The sequence below is a fragment of the Giraffa tippelskirchi genome, chromosome 5 (assembly GCF_054371585.1).
Source record: "Giraffa tippelskirchi isolate mGirTip1 chromosome 5, T2T-mGirTip1v1.2.pri, whole genome shotgun sequence".
In the NCBI taxonomy this organism is placed as follows: Eukaryota; Metazoa; Chordata; class Mammalia; order Artiodactyla; family Giraffidae; genus Giraffa; species Giraffa tippelskirchi.
Window position 1 is genome coordinate 97,481,102 of NC_137279.1, and position 18,012 is coordinate 97,499,113.

Below are 18,012 nucleotides of genomic sequence, written 5' to 3' on the forward strand. Positions count from 1 at the left end.
AATTGTAACAGGTCCAAAGCTAAAATATTTTCTTTCCCAAAGTTTCACATCTTAAATGTATCCATTTGTCACTGAGCCATGAAACCTTGAGAATCTTTTACCACTCTCAAGTAAACTCAATGTTTAATGCTAAATCATAAATGATTTTACTTCCATAATTTTTTCATATTCATTTCCCTCATTTCAAGTTATTACTGCATCCACTTACTAATCAAGACAGTCTCCTACTAACTGATCCCTCTGTATGTATTCTGCAACATCAAAGTTTCTCAACTGCAGCTGATGATAAATCAAACTTCTCTGGTTCTTTTTTATTTTTTGGCCATGCTGTGAGGTTTCTGGGGTCTTAGTTCTCCAATCAGGGACTGAACCTGAGTCCTCAGCAATGAGAGCATGGAGTCCTAACCAGTGGATCACTGGGGAAATTCTTTTTTTTAAAAATTTAGAGATTTTACCTGGCATTCAAGGCTCTTCAGAGGCTTATCTTCCGTTTTACTCCTATACACACCTTAAGTTCTAATAAAATACAACTGTTTGTTGTTGTCTAGACAAGTATTTGATACCTCCAACCCATGTATTTTCATTCTCAATTAATACTGTTGGCACATAACAGCTCACTGAAGTTCACTGAATGCCTTCTTGTTGAAATCCTGCTCCTTCTAAACAGTTACCTTTAAACACCATTTTCTTCATCAAGATTTCTTTAACTGCTTTCATCCAAAGATCTTTCTCCCATCTTTTCTAGTCCTTTTGCCACTTAACCCTTCCACAGCTGGGGATCACAATCATTCCTCCAAGAGCCTGAAAGTTAGTAGAGTTTCTTACTTTGCTTTTGTATCTACTGCAGTATCTAACATAATACCCTGCACAAAGTAGATAATCAATAAATGTTTGACTTTACCTTCTGTTATTCTAACTCTGGAGTTCCACTTTCTACTTCTCTGTGGATTCTTTCCTCATTAAAGAAAAAAACTGTTTTTCCCAATTAACACAGTAGTATTTGTTGTTGTTCAGTTGCCCAGTTGTGTCCGACACTTTGCGACCCCATGGACTGCAGCACACCAAGCCTCCCTGTACCTCACCATTTTTGGAAGTTTGCCTAAGTTCCTGTCCATTGCATTGGTGATGCCAGCCAGCCATCTTATCCTTTGACGCTCTCTTCTCCTTCTGCCCTCAATCTTTCCCAGCATCAGGGACTTTAATATTTACCAGATTTCAATTATTTAGTACTGACAGCTGAGTGAGAGACCCAAGCAATGTCTCTCCCCGAACTGCCAAACAAAATGTCAAACTACTCCTTGCTCTCATGGTCTCCAATCAAGGAGCAAAAGCATGTTGCTCGGGATTATAAAAATAAAACAAGAGGGTCTATAAAAAGAATTTAAAACATCCAACCAAACAAAAACGCTGAGCTTTTCAGAACAGATTCAGCCCAGAAACTAACACACAGAGTAAAATAGGGATTTTAAAGTATAGGTACTCAGTCCATAGCACCTGAGATTCTTCTGCAAGAACAAAAAACATGCAAGACCACATGTGTGCAGAGGAGGGACTCCAATCATCCAGAGTACACAGCACTGAGGTGGCACTCATTAGAGGTGATATGTACCTTTCAGTTCTGATTCTAGAGGGAAGTTTCCTGTTACTTGAAAAGCGAAAAAGAAAATACATGTTGCTGGGCCAGGGGGACAGTGCTAAAACCTGTCCCAAGGGCCCTGCCAGACTCTATCTGCATCAGGCTGAGGGAGAGATGTCCCGTGAGTCTTAATGTGGAGCTTGAGTGAACTGGCACAACCAATCCTGAGAGCTGGGGAAGGGACTTTCTGCAAACAGAACTGTGGACCAGGGGCCTCCCAGCTTCTCCTTTCTCCTTCTCCTTTTTCCACCTCTCCCCAACTCCTGCTCTCAAACAACCACCTCACTAGTTGCGCACGAGAGCCAGTTACATGTTTCTCCCCATCTTCAGAGGGATCATTCAAACACAAATCTCAAACATTCTTCTTCACCTCTTCCCACACAACCCAAAGGATTTGTAGTCAAGGAAACCAAAGAATAGTTTCATCAATAAATCAATTTATTTAAAAGAATATGTTACAATTAATTACACTAAGTGACATTACCAAACAATTTTAGAGTGGTTAGGTCTAGAACAAGGAATGAAAGAAACACTGTTAGCCATTATGTGTCTGTGTATTTTCTCTTCACATTTCCTAAATCACAAATAAAAAATACAAGATACTGCAGTGAAAATACAATTAGAGTTTCTCTCAAATAAATTAAAAGTGTGCATGGTTTGGGGAAAACTGAAGCCCAGCTCACTGGCTTACAAAGGGGGCATGATATAAAACTGGTGTCCAAGTTTAGCAGTTGGCCAGTGCCTCCACCCACATCACTCCCCTCTCAGATTCTGTTCCTTCCAGTACCCTAAGCTTCCCACACATGCTAGATTACTGCTGAGGAATGAGCTGACGCCACTGTGTATATGAGTGAGGCTTGGCATGACGTGCTCAGGTTTAGGGGAAGAGGAAGGCAGGAGGTGAAACCGGAAGGTGGGGGACTAAAGACGCACACCCACCACCTCTCCTCTCTGAGTATTCAACCACATCACCCTCCCAAAGGGAAGCTAATGTGACACAGTGAATCTGGAAGGAACCTAGCGAGTATGCTGGGGCCCAACAGACCAAATGGTTTCTACTGCTGAATCAATCCCGAGAACACCAAGGAGAGAAAGGAGGGCACAGTTGTCCCTCTAGGTTTAGAGACTTTGGGTCACCCAGGATGCCATCCCCTTTAAGAAAACTGCCTTCCAGAGCCAGGTCCCCGAGTTGGCAAATTCTGAAATGAGAGACAAAGGTTTCATCTCCCATCAGAGCCCTATACTGCTGCTCCAAGCACTGGATTTGGAGGTACAAGAGGGAGTGACCCAAAGCTACTGGCCTGGGCAAAGGATGAAAACCAGATAGGCCAGGTATGGGGATGCCAAACATTTACCTAATTCCTCCCTGAGAGCTGTCCAGGCCTAGGAGCTGCCCTGAGCACACACCTGTGCTGAGCTTAGACCTAGAGCAAGGGGAGGGGAGAAAAATGGAGAGTAAAATTAAACTATAAAGAGCAGAAAACCCAAAGCACGGGCCAAGGGAAACTTTCTACAGAGATAGGTTTCTCAGGGCCTGCATTTTCTCCTGACCCATAAAAACTCTGAGCTTTTATCAAAGAGGATAGGAACTCTCTGTGGGGGTGAAAGGAGAGGAGACTAGGGCGATCCTGCTGGCTTTGCTGCGGGCAAAGCAGGGGACAGGGGGACTTCTCCATTTCCCGGAGACAAACTGCAAAAAAAAGACTGAGGAGAAGCCTCCCTGAGCAGAACTCAGGACTGAGAAAGATAGCAGGGATTCCAGAAAGGAAGTGCAGAGTAAGAGGGAAAGGGTATCACACGAACACTGCTTCATGCAAAGAAGAGCTTGACCCTAGGAGCTGCACAGACCCAGCGACCTCTGCCTCCATCGCAGGACACCTGCTGTGAGTGGGAGAGCTGAGAAAGCCTTCCTCCAGGCCTTCCCTCCTTCCCCTTCTCCCCAAGCTGGGGCTTTGTTAATGGAACAGCCTCAAGTAGGGGCTGGCCCTCAACATATTCTCCCAACAGTCTAATCATCCAATGGGCCCCATCCAATCTCCAAGTGCCAAGTGAGTGCCAGGGCAGGGCAGGAGGGAGGGAGCAGCGTCTACACACACTAAGAGCACCCCCGCTGCTCTCACATCTGGAGGGCAGCCTTTGGGATTCCCGTGGACTCCAGGATTTGTTCGTTCCTCTCCCACTCTGACAGAATAGGAGCAAACTGCTATTTTTAAAGTGTGAACAAAGCTGGGGCCAAAAACCTCTTCAGCTCCTTGGAGTGGGCAATCAACATACCTTCTTCCCATGGTCCTCTGGCTCGTTATTAAATTCATTTATGCCAGAAGAAGTTAGTTCTGTGCCAAAGCCTCCAAAGCAGGCCTCACTCTCTGTGACTTTAAACACAGCTTCCTTACAGTCTGCACTCTGCGATCCAGCCTGGTTTGGAGAAGGCAAGGAAAGACAGGATGTCCTACATGATACCACACCCCCCGGGGCAAGTGCCTGCAGGATAACAGAGTGAGAGAGAAAGTAAACTGGCCTCACAATCATCTGCAGAAACAAGTTACAGAAAAAGAAACTTCAAACCACCCCAACACTGCTCAGTGTCTACAACCAACCATGGTTGCCTCCCAGTTAGACAAAGCAAGAGATGCCACTCTGTGAAGGCTTTTGTTCAGAAGGTAGAGAAGGAAAAAAGGAAAAGAGGCTCAAAGATGTGTTTCAGATGCATCAGAGCCTGACTAAGAGCTCTCAACGCCATCTCTTTGGAGCCTGGGGGTTGAGAATGTCATTCCTGCTGCTCTCACGTCAGGAGGGCAGGCTTTGAGAGCGACATTCTCAACCCCCATTCAGCCCTGGCCCCAGACCCAGCGATGCAGTTCTTAGGTCTCAAAAGGTCTAACTGCAAGGTCAGATGAGGTGCTCTTTTAAGGGGCAAAAATATTTTCCTTCAGTTTCCTTTTAATTAAAAGTTGAGATCCAATCCAAATCAACCATATTTCTACTGTTCCTTCCTGGGTCCTCAGCTGGCTTAGACGGGTTATGGTTTTGCTTGGCTCAGATCACTGACCCATTCCAAGTTTCCCCAAGGCCTTGGGGATATAGTCAGATCCTTCCCCAACATGGTTGTTTAAGGAAGTCACAGAGAACCTAATAGTTACAGGTGTTACTGGTCAGGAACGGAGTGGGAAGAAGCTTACGTACATAGTGCCTTTCTTCTTTCCTCCCCTACCTAAGTCCAACCTTTGTGCCTAAAGGTATCAGCTTTGACTCTGGTCCCGAGTACGATCCCTGCTTTACAAACAGCAGAGAAATGGGCAGTCATGACCGTGAAGTGTTTCAGGGGTCTGTGGCATCAACCTTCTGAGCACCCCCTCCCCTTCATTCTAGGCCTGCTGAGGGAAAGCACACAGGGGGCCCTTGGGAAGCAGGAAGATGTGGAATGTGGCTAAAAGCCATGAGTGGAAGAGAGAGAAATGGACCAGAAACATTGTCTTGGAATCAAGAGAGACCATACCAAGTCTTCAGACTCTCCCTGCAGATCTGCAGCCCCATTGCCCTTGAAAAACACACTTCTTTCTCCTCCCCAGCAGCCTCTTGAAAATAAAGAAACTATGCTCCTTGCTCCTCAGACTCTATGGCAACCCATGATCCAGAATCTTCATTCAATACAAAAAAAGGGGGAAAACCCAAGCAGGTTGTAAACTTTTCGAGTCCTTCATGAGGAGAGGTATTTTCCCTGTAAAATTATTTTTTTCCTTTTTAAAGTTTGTTTCAAAATAAAGAGCGCAAGAGAGAAGTCATGAATTCTAGTGAAAGGTGCGTAAAAACACAAGCTAAAAAAGGTACTGCCATCAATATGAAATTTAAAAAGAAATATATATATGTATATACGTGCAGCTAATTTGCGTATATATAATTTTTACATACATACATATATATGTCTGAACAGTGCAAATGGATGGAGTTCATAGTTCCAGTTCTAAAAATATAGTACAAGGAGCGTCTGTTGGTATGAGGCCCAGAGGAAAGGACAAAGATCCCTTTGGCGAATTGGTTGGGCTTATTTCTTTTCCTGTCTTAACTCAGCTGACTCCTGGTGCTGACCCATCTATTGTTCTCTACCAGCTCAATTACAGAGATATGAAACTCAGAGGGATTATTAATGACATTTAGTTTAGGGCTTTTGAATATAATGACTTTTTTCCTTTTTCTCTTCTTTTGTGTTAATGGTTACTCTGTCTGACATGGGAGACAAAAAGGGTAAGAGGATGAGGGTGAAGGGAACAGGGTAACGAGAGGCTAGGTGGCCACATCCCTCTGCTGTGACCTTGCCATCTGGAAAATGTTCTGAAAGGAAAAAAAGACAAGAGTTACTGGGAAGCCTCAGGTGTCTTCATCTCCTCCCATCCAGAGACAACCCCTCACACAGAAAATGTATGACTGGATGACTCAACATGATGTGCCTCTTCACTGGACACAACTTTCTATCAAGAATTACAGCCTTTTAGAGCTGGAAAGGACCCAGGATATTACTTATCCAGCTCAGTCTTTCAGTCTCACAGATAAGAAAAGATGAGAAAACTGAGATCCAGGAAGGTCAATTTGAACAGAATCACAGAGAGAAAAATGGCTAGGAGAGAATCCAGATCTGATCCCCAGAGCCCTGTATTCTTCCTACAAAACCAAGAATATAAATGTTCATATTCCTTACTTTACTTTCTGAACCTCAAAAACATCTTCTTGGAGAGTAAGCAGCTAATTATTCAGAATCTTTTAAGTTCTGTTCCATCACTAGTACGTACAGACAGCAGGAAAGCAGCAGCAAAAACCATACACACACACACACACACACACACACACTCTTGGTTATCCTACACACTCTTTAACGTCTCATCTAGTCAGAAGGACTAAAGCTAGTACAACTGCCCTTCCTGATCAGGAACAACATGGAGGGCAACTGATAAAAAAATAGGTAGAGGAGGGTCCATGAAGTCACAGGAGATGAACAGCCTGTGGCCAATAGCCACCCTCTTGACAAGGGAAACAGGGCTTTTTTGCAGTCTGGCTGGTTTAGTGGCCAAGGCTAATGACCTCTCTGGAAGAGTATCCTGGCTCACGTGGGATGACCGGTCTCTAATACTCCTAGAAGAGTGTCCTGGTTCACGTGCGATGACAAGTCTGTAACTAATATTCCTAGAAAGTGTCCTGGCTCATGTGGGATGACAGGTCTCTAACTAATACTCCTAGAAGAGTATCCTGGCTCACGTGGGATGATCGGTCTCTAACTAATATTCCTAGAAGAGTATCCTGGCTCACGTGGGATGACCAGTCTCTAACTAATACTCCTAGAAGAGCGTCCTGGCTCATATGGGATGACCAGTCTCTAACTAATCCTCCTAGAGGAGTGTCCTGGCTCATGTGGGATGACCGGTCTCAACTAATACTCCTAGAAGAGTGCCCTGGCTCACGTGGGATGACCAGTCTCTAACTAATACTCCCAAACGAGCATCCTGGCTCATGTGGGATAACTGGTCTCTAACTAATATTCCTAAAAAGATGGAGGTGAGGGTCCCAGGTATTTGGACACAGGAGTGTACATTTTAAACAAACAAACAAAGATGGAAAGGTCAATTCAAGATTGTTTAGAATTACCTCTTTTCTCCACTTGAGCTCGCAGAACACCCTCTCGAAGCACTCATGCATGTAATTGAACTGAAAAAAGACAAAGCAACATTCACTGCCTTCTCCAGACCAGGCATCACAAAACCATGCCTTTGAACTCCTGTCCAGAGTCACCTTCCAAACTTGCTCAGCCTGAGAAAAACCTTAAGAGACTCCATAAAACCCAGGCCTGGCTCATCTGTTATCCTCTGGCTCCTTCTAGTGGTAATTGTGAGTCAAGAGGAAAGTGAAACTGCTAATCCTACTTGGGCTTAAAGGAAAGACAGAAGAACATGGGGATCTAGGATTCAAACAGGTTCAGATCTCAAGACTGTCATCCCTACAGCTCCATTTATGCATTTAGCTTTAGGAGAACTTTAAGCCCAATCTACTTTCCCCAAGCATGCTTCCCCACCATCACTTACATATGGTGTGAAGATTTTAACCCATCGAGGCTTCTTCTCTCCTCGTGCATATTCAAAACAGAAGGCCATTCCTTCTTCATCTGTATCCCATCGCTGCATCTCATCCCATTCAAATGCTATTACCTGGTTCTGAACAATCAAGACCATAAGTTTGAGAATGCTGGGGAGCTTAGGTAAGATGGTTCTGAACCAGGCAGTAGAAAAGAAATGTAGAGATGTCTATACCATTTCATGGAAAAGACTGACAGAAGAATAAAAGTCAGTATTAAAAGCCAGTGAAGGTGAGGAGCAGTGTGCACCCAGAGCCTATGTATCCCAGTCAAAACAGTTTTGATTTCACTCTCCCCCACCCCAAGTAGGAACTAAAACATAGCAAGTGAGCATCAAAGCATTCCCAGTGTTCCTGGTCCTGCCCCCTGACCTCCTGGTGCAGGTTCAGTGGACTCTCACCTCCAGCTGTCCTTCTTCAGTGCAGGCATGCAATTTAAAGTGCGTGATGCTGATGGCTGTGATAACATGCCCCTTCCTCCTGGAGTCGCAGGCACAGTGGGGGAAGATAATTTCATTGTAGCCCTCACAAGTCCTTAGCATGTTGAGGTACTAGGGGGAAAAAAATGGGAAAGAGAAACAGTGCTACTCTGGAACTATACCATCCTCAAGAGCTGCTGAGAAGGCACAAAAGAACCAAGAAAATCCTCACAACCTATAGACCTTGCCTCTGGGCTCACATCCATCGTTAAGCTGGGACAGGACTCCTGGATGATCCTTCATCCTCCTTCTAACTTTTACCTCCATACTTCAACCCTTGTCTCTCTCTCTACTTAAAAAAGATACATAAATGAAGCCAGAAAAGAGACTGCAACCAAGACTCTGAAAACAGGAGGGAACTCATAATGCCATTTAGTCCAGCCCCCTATTTTCACTGTACCTAAGGGATGAAATCAAATCTGAGAGCTAATGTTTCTCGTGCCCTCTCCAATCAAAAGTTACAGTGATCTCAGTGATGAGGATTAAACCACCCAAATCTCATATTCATAAAAGGTTTAAGCTGAGGGAAACTTAAAAGTTAGTTACTTTATAGAAGCCCAGAATAATATGAGACTTGCTTAATGTTACACATAATAATACGTGGTACAACCAGGATTACAAATCAGGTTTAATTTCTATGCCTCTGATCCTTTTTCTCTAGTCCCCTTCAGCCCCACTGTCCCCTGGGTCTCCAGCATATATGTCTCCTTAAAAAGCATCTGGACCCGAATCAAGTGACCTACGTGACCCTCACAGGTGCAATTTTCCCACCGAGAGGTCTCTGAACTCTTTTGACTCTTTTCCTCCACAGTTAAGGCTAGCCTCTCTCTTCCTTAATACTAGTTTGAATTGAGTGGGGACAGAGTAAAAAAAAAGGACCGGGAAGGAAAGTAGGAGAGAAACAGAGAAAAGATGATAAGAACAAAAGATGACACATGAACTCTGACCTGGTTTCCTCATAGATTGCAGGGGAAACAAGCAAACAGTCTTGCATCTGTGTGACACCACCATCTGCATGTCACACAGGAAGAACAGGCATAGTGGTAATGTGTGCAGAGAGAGAGTTAGAGAGAAGACAAAGGTGGAGCCCCCTAGCTGATTTCAACTAGATGGGTAAGGAAGTTAGGATACACTGGAGAGCTGCCTTCTGCCTCACCAAGAGAAGAGGCACAAAAAAGACCCTACAAAACCTATGGCTCTGGCACCTAACACTGTTGTCTACTGCCACCAGGGACTGTCTGGGAAGACCTAAGGTCCCAGGGGGGCGGGAAGGAATCACACCACAGGTTCCCTTCCCTACTTTGTAGTTACTTCTGCTCAGGTAAAATAATAGCCACTTTAAAGGTGAAAACTTACAAAAGGGTAGCAAGAACACAGGGTCAGTGTCAATTCAGAAGTGCCAAAATACCTGTTTGCATCATTTTTCTTCTGTCTCCTTCCTTCCATTACCCCAATGATCACCCTTTATCATCATCCTTCCTGAGTCAGTGATAAACTGCCTAGCCCTTCTACTGGCACTATGATCAAAAGAAATCTCTGGCTACTTCATTCTGGTAAATACGACAGGCAGTGGATGATACAGGAAAGAACTCTTCTGGGGTTATGACAAGACAGGAAACAGTGCACCGAAGAGTGATCCAGCTCCTGGGCCCAGATGCCCTGGGCTTGAATCCTGGCCCCATCACTTCCTAACTGCGTAATCTTGGGCAAGTTATCTGAACTCAAGCAAATTACTAAACCTAGGAGCCTTAGTTTCCTCTTCCAGAAAAACAGAAATAATAATATTAAATAGCATTTATACCATACAGCTATTTGTAACCTTTGAAAGTACTTAGTACATAAGCACAGTACTTAGTACATAATTAGGTATCCAATATATGACAGCTACAAAAAATAATTTTAAAGGCTCCATTAAGGTCAAGTGTCACTGGGGAAACTAAAGATTTTCCCAGATTTATCAGGTCAGGTAGTATTTCTCAGCTTTAAGAGGGCAATGTCTATATTCCTGGATTTGCAGAAAGTGCAGAGAAGAAATATTTTAAAATTCACATGTATCAAAATTTCCAAAAGGGAAGTTAACCTTTGTTTTCAAACATATTTACTTAAGGGTATAACTATGTATCTGTTTGTATTTCAAACAAAAGTTACCCTGTCCATTCTCCTTTCATATTAAATTTTTAATAAATATGTATCCTAAATTAGCTCCTCTGATTTGCATACTACTTAGATGATGGCCCCACATTAGGCAAGAGAAGAGGACAGGTATGGCCTGGGACATTTTATAAACATTTACTGTTCAGCAAGATAGGTAAATACCAAAATAGGACAGTTATTAAGGCAGAAACAAAGTACTTAACAGAGCAAACACTTTCGGTGGGGGGATGGAGATCCACTCTGGAGAACTCTCTGTTCTCCCAAACTTCCTGTGGAGGGTCAAACCAGATCTAATATTGAAATCAAGGCCTGAGAGGAACCATGGGAACCAACTCTCCCAAATTTCAAGGGCAGAAATTCTCAAGCATCTGAAGTTTCAGACTCATTAGGGTGCTTCTGCAAAAATCTTTACAAAGATTTCTAGATCCTACCCCTCGAGATTCTGGCTTAGTGTATGTGAGGTGGAGTCCAGAAATATGCACTTGAAGCAGGCTTCACAAGTGATTCCTGTGTAACTGAGCTGGGGACTACATTTTGAGAAACACTGACCTCCACATATACCACCTTGTGTGAAACCATTAAAAATTATGACAAACACAAACCCAGAAACTTCTATTTGTCAGTTCAATAATGGCAAGACATAAGTTACACACACTCACTGTTTGAAAGAGAGTAAAAAAAGACAGAGAGGGAAAAAAGAAAAAACAAGTCTTGTATACATTATATTCTCAACCATCCAAATTTGAGATTCAATCTAACTTTGTAAATAAGTAAAAAACAAAAACATTTTGACCATACTGGGTATTACAAACTACGGCAAAGGTATGAGCTATCCTCTGTATGTGGGGAGCAAAGGAACTCACACAAAGCTTATTTATCTTATTTATTGGTCTTAACTTTGTGACGTTTCGTCAAGACTCTACTTGATGGCAAGCAATCCTAACATCCCCAATTTACAAAAAAGAAACTGACAGTGAGAAGTTTGTGAATGGCTGAAAGTCTCACAGTTATCTGGCAAAATATCGTAGTGATCGGACCTAATCTTAGGCCTATCAACATGCTAAGCTGTTATACATAATGGTATCAAGACCCACGGGCTCTGAGGGATCCATCTGAGGTGGAAGTTTCAGTGTATTGACCATGACCACTGTCTAGGCTAATGTCTCTGAACACTAACACTTGAAAAAAAATCCAAACTTTTTTTGGGGGTAGGAGGTCTTTAAAATCAGGTTGCAACATTATGTGGCCAGTACAAAACTGTACACTGGCACTAGGCTTTCAAGAGAACAGAATTCCATAAATGTTTAAGCATATTTTATATTTATACTCAGTTAAGATGACCCATGGGGAAATATCGACGTACGAACTGCACTTGAGTTCTTCACCTTGTATGACAAGATACAAACTTGAATCTAAGAAATAACTTCATAATAGATTATTATGTTTGTTAAACTCAGACTTGCTATATTTTGCCACAGAACAACTCAAACTTATTTATTTCTCTAGCACCTTGCATTGTGCCTGGCACACACTTGGTGCTCAACAAATATTTTTTGTAAATGTATAAATGGAAGATAGTGCATTTAGAGTGCTATATGTACAAAGAAACAGTATGTATTCCACATTCAGAAGCTTTTATGAAATTACTTTGATTCTGTTGGTTTTGACAAAGCCAAAGAACTATTGCAGGGGTTAACAGTCCTTTTCACCAAAAGACACAGACGTTTCAGTCAGAATCATGCATTAACATATAGAAAACAATACCATTAAAAAAGAGGTGGAAGCTGAGTTTTAAAATCTTGTCTCCCACATAGCAAAATTCCCTTAACCAAAATTCTGCCAAGACTCAATTCCATTTAAAAGATTTGGGGAATGTCTATTTTAGCCTGTTGGTATGCAGAACACTAGTAGATAGTTCCCTCTTTGTCATATGAGTGATAAAATAAATATCCCACCTAGATATAAGACTAGGAGCTAAATAAGTTCAGTGGCTAACTTGTTTGTATTCTTATTACAAACATTCCCTCCTAAAAACTGCTCAGAAAGTACAAAGAAACTCAAGTGGCCTATTAGAATTATTACCAATGCAATTACTGCCTTCTGTAAAAACTGTGCTCACCTGCTCAGCTGTATCTGACTCTTTGCAACTCCATGGACTGTAGCCCACCAGGCTCCTCTAACCATGGAATTTTCCAGGCAAGAATACTGGAGTGAACTGTGATTTCCTACTCCATTGTGTAAAAACTATATGAAAACTTTTAGGAAAAACTATAATTAGAAAATTTTCAACTATATGAACTGGCCAGGAAAGAAGTTTTAAAATGATATGAGTAGAATCTTTATAAATGTTCTTTATATATTTTATTTTTGACAAGTTTCATCCCTCCATTTATGGCATATATAAATTCAAAACTATTTTTGAAATATTCTAAGAATATCGTAGTAGCCCTCTCCAACAGAACTTTCTGTGGTGATGAAAATGTTCCATATCTGAGCTGTCCAATACAGTAGCTACTAGTGACTCACTCAATACCTGAAATGTGCTAATGCATCTGAGGAAGTGAATTTTAAATTTTAAGTTAAATAAATTTAAAATTAAATTTAAGTAGCCACACGAGGCTAGTAGCTATGGAATCAAATAGCACAGCTCTAGGATATCACAGTAACCAAGAGCACTACTGAGCATAAATGTTTGAGCAACTGCAGAGATGGGAGTTGTGAAAACAAATGACTTTGCCACTGCTAAATCACAACTAAAATAATTTCTAATGTTAAACACCTAAATATTAATTCTCACAGAATCTTATTTTTATCATATTAATGTTTTACACATCTTTTATTTTAGGCCTTTTTATTATAAAAAAGAATATTGTTTAGTAATCACTAATAATAAAGTTATATACCCATATATAAAACAATAAGCTCTTTGTGTGCTAAATAGAGGAACACAATAGACTTTATATCAAGCTCTATATCCTCCTCCTTTTTTGTTTCTTTGGCTGCACCACGTGGCACTCGGAATCTTAGTTCCCGACCTGGGATTGAATCCGTGCCGCTGCCTTGGGAGTGCTGAGTCTTAACTGTTGGACTACTGGGTAAGTACTCCACTCCTTTTTAAATCAGTTAAGCCACTGACCAGGTTGCAACATCTTTCAAAAATGACTAGAACAGTCATGTATGGATGTGAGAGTTGGACTATAAAGAAAGTTGAGCGCCGAAGGATGGATGCTTTTGAACTGTGGTGTTGGAGAGGACTCTTGAGAGTCCCTTGGACTGCAGGGAGATCCAACCAGTCCATCCTAAAGGACATCAGTCCTGGGTGTTCATTGGAAGGACTGATGTTGAAGCTGAGACTCCAATACTTTGGCCACCTGATGCGAAGAGCTGACTCATTGGAAAAGACCCTGATGCTGGGAAGGATTGGGGGCAGGAGGAGAGGGACGACAGAGGATTAGGTGGTTGGATGGCATCACCAACTCAATGGACATGGGTGTGGGTGGGCTCTGGGAGTTTGTGTTGGACAGGGACGCCTGGTGTGCTGCAGCTCATGGGGTCGCAAAAAGTTGGACTCGACTTGAGTGACTGAACTGAACTGAATATTCCATTGTATATGTGTACATCTTCTTAAGCCAATCATCTGTTGAGGGCCACTTGGGTTGTTTTCATGTCTTGGTACAAAGATCTATTTTCTGATGAATTTCTCTAGCAGTGTAAACAGTTCCATCTCATTTTTTCACCTACTACAAAGTATTATCTAGTTGTAAAAAAAAAAAAAAAAAATGACTAGAACAACAGATTTAAAAGATAAGAAGGGGAATTTTCAAAAAGCACATGAAAAGATGCTCAACATTTTTAATTATTAGATATGCAAATCAAAACTATAATGAGGCATCACCTCATACCAGTCAGAATGGCTATCATCAAAAAGTCTACAAATAACAAATGCTGGAAAGGGTGTGGGGAAAAGGGAACCCTCCAACACTGTATGTAAGCTGATGCAGCCACTGTGGAAAATAGTATGGAGATGCCTCATAACACTAAAAATAGAATCCCCATGTCATCCAGCAATCCCATTCCTGGGCATATATCCAGACAAAACTATAATTCAAAAAGAGATTATCATACTAACTGAAGCAAGTCAGAAGGAGAAAGACAAATACTGTATATCATTTACATGTGGAATCTAAAAAAAGGCTATAAATGGACTTATCACAACTACTCATATGTGGAATCTAAAAAATAATACAAATGAATACATACAGAAAACAGAGACTCACAGACTTTGAAAACAAACTTGTAATTTCCAAAGGGGAAAGGTGAGGGCACGGAGGACAAATTAGGAGTTTGGGATTAATATATACAAATTATTATATATAAAATAGATAATCAACAAAGACCTACTGTATAGCACAGAGAACTGTACTCAATATTCTGTAATAAACCTATATGGGAAAACAATCTGAAAAAGAATGGATATATGTACAACTGAATCACTTTGCTGTATACCCGAAACTAACACAACATTGTAAATCACCTATTCTTCAATATAAAATTAAATTTAAAAAGGGATAAGGGGCATTTTATAAAGATATTATGGAACATAAACCTACCATGACCATTTTCCTTTGTTCATACAGCTTCTGTAATTGGTAGGATTTTTCCTCTGCTTTGATGTAACCTTTTTTCACATCATCAACAGCCTGTCACCAAAACAAAGGCAAGGAAGAAAGAAATGTAAAAATTATCATCAAGTACATTCTTGATAAAAATAAAGGGATACAGATTCATTTTCACAATAATTCCTATCCATCTGGACCATCATCATCATTGCCTGTGAACTCTGCAACTCTTATTCTAGGTCTGTTCTGTTAAGAGATTTAAATTCAGGTTAATTTATACATGTGAAATAATTACAGAACACAGATAGTACACAATACTGTATTAAAGATAACGATGAAGTAGCAAAAATGTGTGACATAAATAGTAAGTGATACATGCAGCCAGAACAGGAAAGCTTATTGCTAACTGTAGTTATCAAGGAAATCTTGGTTGGACCCCACAGGATAGGATGAATAGGAGAAACTTCAGGGTAAAGTCAGGAAACAGAAATGGGTTTGAATTTAAATATATTCAGGAGACAGACCTGCCTGATCAGAATAAAGGATACATGTTAGTGGACAATGAAAAATAATTCTGGATGCATAGGTTAATAGAATATGAAGGATCCCAAAGAGTAGGCATAGGAATTTAGACTTAAGGACAGTAGAGAGCTAAAATAAATAATAAAAAGTTGTTGTTTCAGGAAGATTGATCTCTACGTGACTGCCAAATGATTTAAGCTAAGAAGAGAATGAAACAAGGCACATCAATGATACTGTGGTACTTTAAGCATGAAGTGAAACAAGACCTTAGTCCAGCGGGGTAGCAACTGGAAGAGAGAAATGATAAATCTGAGACCATAAACGGAAAAGCTTCCAGCGAGGATCTGATACAGAAATGAAGGTTCAGTTCAGTTCAGTCGCTCAGTGGTGTCCGACTCTTCGCAATCCCGTGAATCGCAGCACGCCAGGCCTCCCTGTCCATCACCAGCTCCTGAAGTCCACCCAAACTCATGTCCATCGAGTCAGTGATGCCATCCAACCATCTCATCCTCTGTCGTCCCCTTCTCCTCCTGCCCCCAATCCTTCCCAGCATCAGGGTCTTTTCCAATGAGTCAACTCTTCACATCAGGTGGCCAAAGTATTGGAGTTTCAGCTTCAACAGCAGTCCTTCCAATGAACACCCAGGACTGATGTCCTTTAGGATGGACTGGTTGTATCCAGATATAATATACTAAACTATTCCTGGTTCAGCTGTATGAAACATACGTCCCCTTCCCAACCTTACTCCACCTCTCTTAAAGTTTTTAAGAAAAACTTTAAAAATCTAATTGAAGGGAAAACTGATCTTTGGGAGGAAAAAAAAGAAAAAGAACAAACAGAACCATTTGTCCAGAGCATTCAGGATCTATCCTCAGTGAGTTATTCCAAAGACAACCCTATGCAGACACTAGGCACGGAACCACCTGAATCTTTATCAGAAAACTGCTGATTTCCTTCAGGTAGAAATCATTCCCCATAGTCTTTTACAGGAAAACATTTGCCTATTAGAATGAATTCAGGATTGAAGTCAAGAGACGAGTTCAAATTCTAGCTGTCACCTACCCATAAACATTTGAGTAAGTCACTTAAACCCTCTCAGTCTGTAAAACAAGAATAAAATCCACCTTGAAGGTAGATAACAAAACAAGATAAAAGATGTTAATAACTCTGTGAAATATATATAAATAGTTATTATTACTATCATTGATATTGGCATCATTTGCCTGTTAAATTCTAAGAACCACACAAGGATATATCCTCCCTGGGACTGCCATTGCAAAGAATATCCCAGTGTCTCCCCAATCCTAGCCATACAAGCGAGGATTCACTTAGGCAGAGAGATTATATTCACAGAGGGGATGCTCAATGAGAACTGCCACCAATGTCCTGCAGAACCTGAACACTATCACCAAAAGACTTGACTGCTCCAGCTAGATCAAATTTAAATCAGTTAGACTGAAAAGTTGGGAGAGAAGTAAAGAGGGAAAACAAACAAATATTGGTTTATCAATTCAGTTTCTCCAATACCTAGAACTGTCCGACTAGTAATAGCACTTAAGTACTTACTGATGACCATCTCCCCTGGGCAGAGGTGGGCCAGAGTGAACATCTACTCCAGCAACTCTAAGTGAACTATTTTCATGTGGGGCAGTAAAAATGTTCTCTCCTCACTTACTTCTAATCAAGATTATATTGCTTGACTAGCTGAGTGGAAAACATAAATACCAGGACACTAGATTCCTTTTTCCTGTAATTGAAAAAAATTTATGAAATAAAAGAGATACATAGTTTTTAAAAATATGTATGAATAAGAGGCACCTAACCAAAACAAGTTTGATCACAAAGCCTCATTCCAGATATTGTTAAGCCCTGTAAGCAGTTTTTTGTGATATTCCTTTCATAATTCTAAATCTCATGCTTATGCTAATTCCTAACTTGTCAATTTTAGACAATGTTGACCTGCAGTTTTGGGCTTCCCTAGTGGCCCAGTAGTAAAGAATCCTCTTGCCAATGTACAAGACATGGGTTCAACCCTTGATCCCAGAAGATCTCACATGCCTCGGAGCAACTAAGCCCGTGTGCCACAACTACTGAGCCTGTGCTCTAGAGCCCAGGAGCTGCAACTACTGAATCCACATGCCACAACTACTGAAGCCTGCGTGCCCTAGAGGCCACGCTCCACAAAAAAAGAAGTCAGTTCAGTTTAGTCGCTCAGTCGTGTCCGACTCTTTGCGACCCCATGAATCACAGCACGTCAGGCCTCCCTGTCCATCACCAGCTCCCGGAGTTTACCCAAACCCATATCCATCGAGTCAGTGATGCCATCCAACCATCTCATCCTCTGTCGTCCCCTTCTCCTCCTGCCCCTAATCCTTCTCAGCATTAGGGTCTTTTCCAATGAGTCAACTCTTCACATCAGGTGGCCAAAGTATTGGAGTTTCAGCTTCAACAGCAGTCCTTCCAATGAACACCCAGGACTGATCTC

General features: G+C 41.5%; 1 protein-coding gene across 5 annotated transcripts in view; it reads right to left on the bottom strand.

Annotated features, from left to right (window-relative positions):
* Positions 1-2,055: 2,055 nt before the first annotated feature.
* Positions 2,056-18,012, bottom strand: part of SNX27 (sorting nexin 27) — an 81,215-nt gene continuing 65,258 nt past the window's right edge. For 4 of the 5 annotated variants that reach the window (XM_081490881.1, XM_081490880.1, XM_081490878.1 and 1 more), the window contains 5 exons: positions 14,997-15,086; positions 8,155-8,304; positions 7,705-7,833; positions 7,271-7,330; positions 2,056-5,965 (listed from right to left, as the gene is read on the bottom strand). In XM_081490881.1, the coding sequence (XP_081347007.1) occupies positions 5,918-5,965; positions 7,271-7,330; positions 7,705-7,833; positions 8,155-8,304; positions 14,997-15,086 (477 nt within the window). In that variant the 3' untranslated portion in view covers positions 2,056-5,917. The remainder of the gene's footprint in view (positions 5,966-7,270; positions 7,331-7,704; positions 7,834-8,154; positions 8,305-14,996; positions 15,087-18,012) is intronic. The other variant, XM_081490879.1, reaches the window with a different exon arrangement.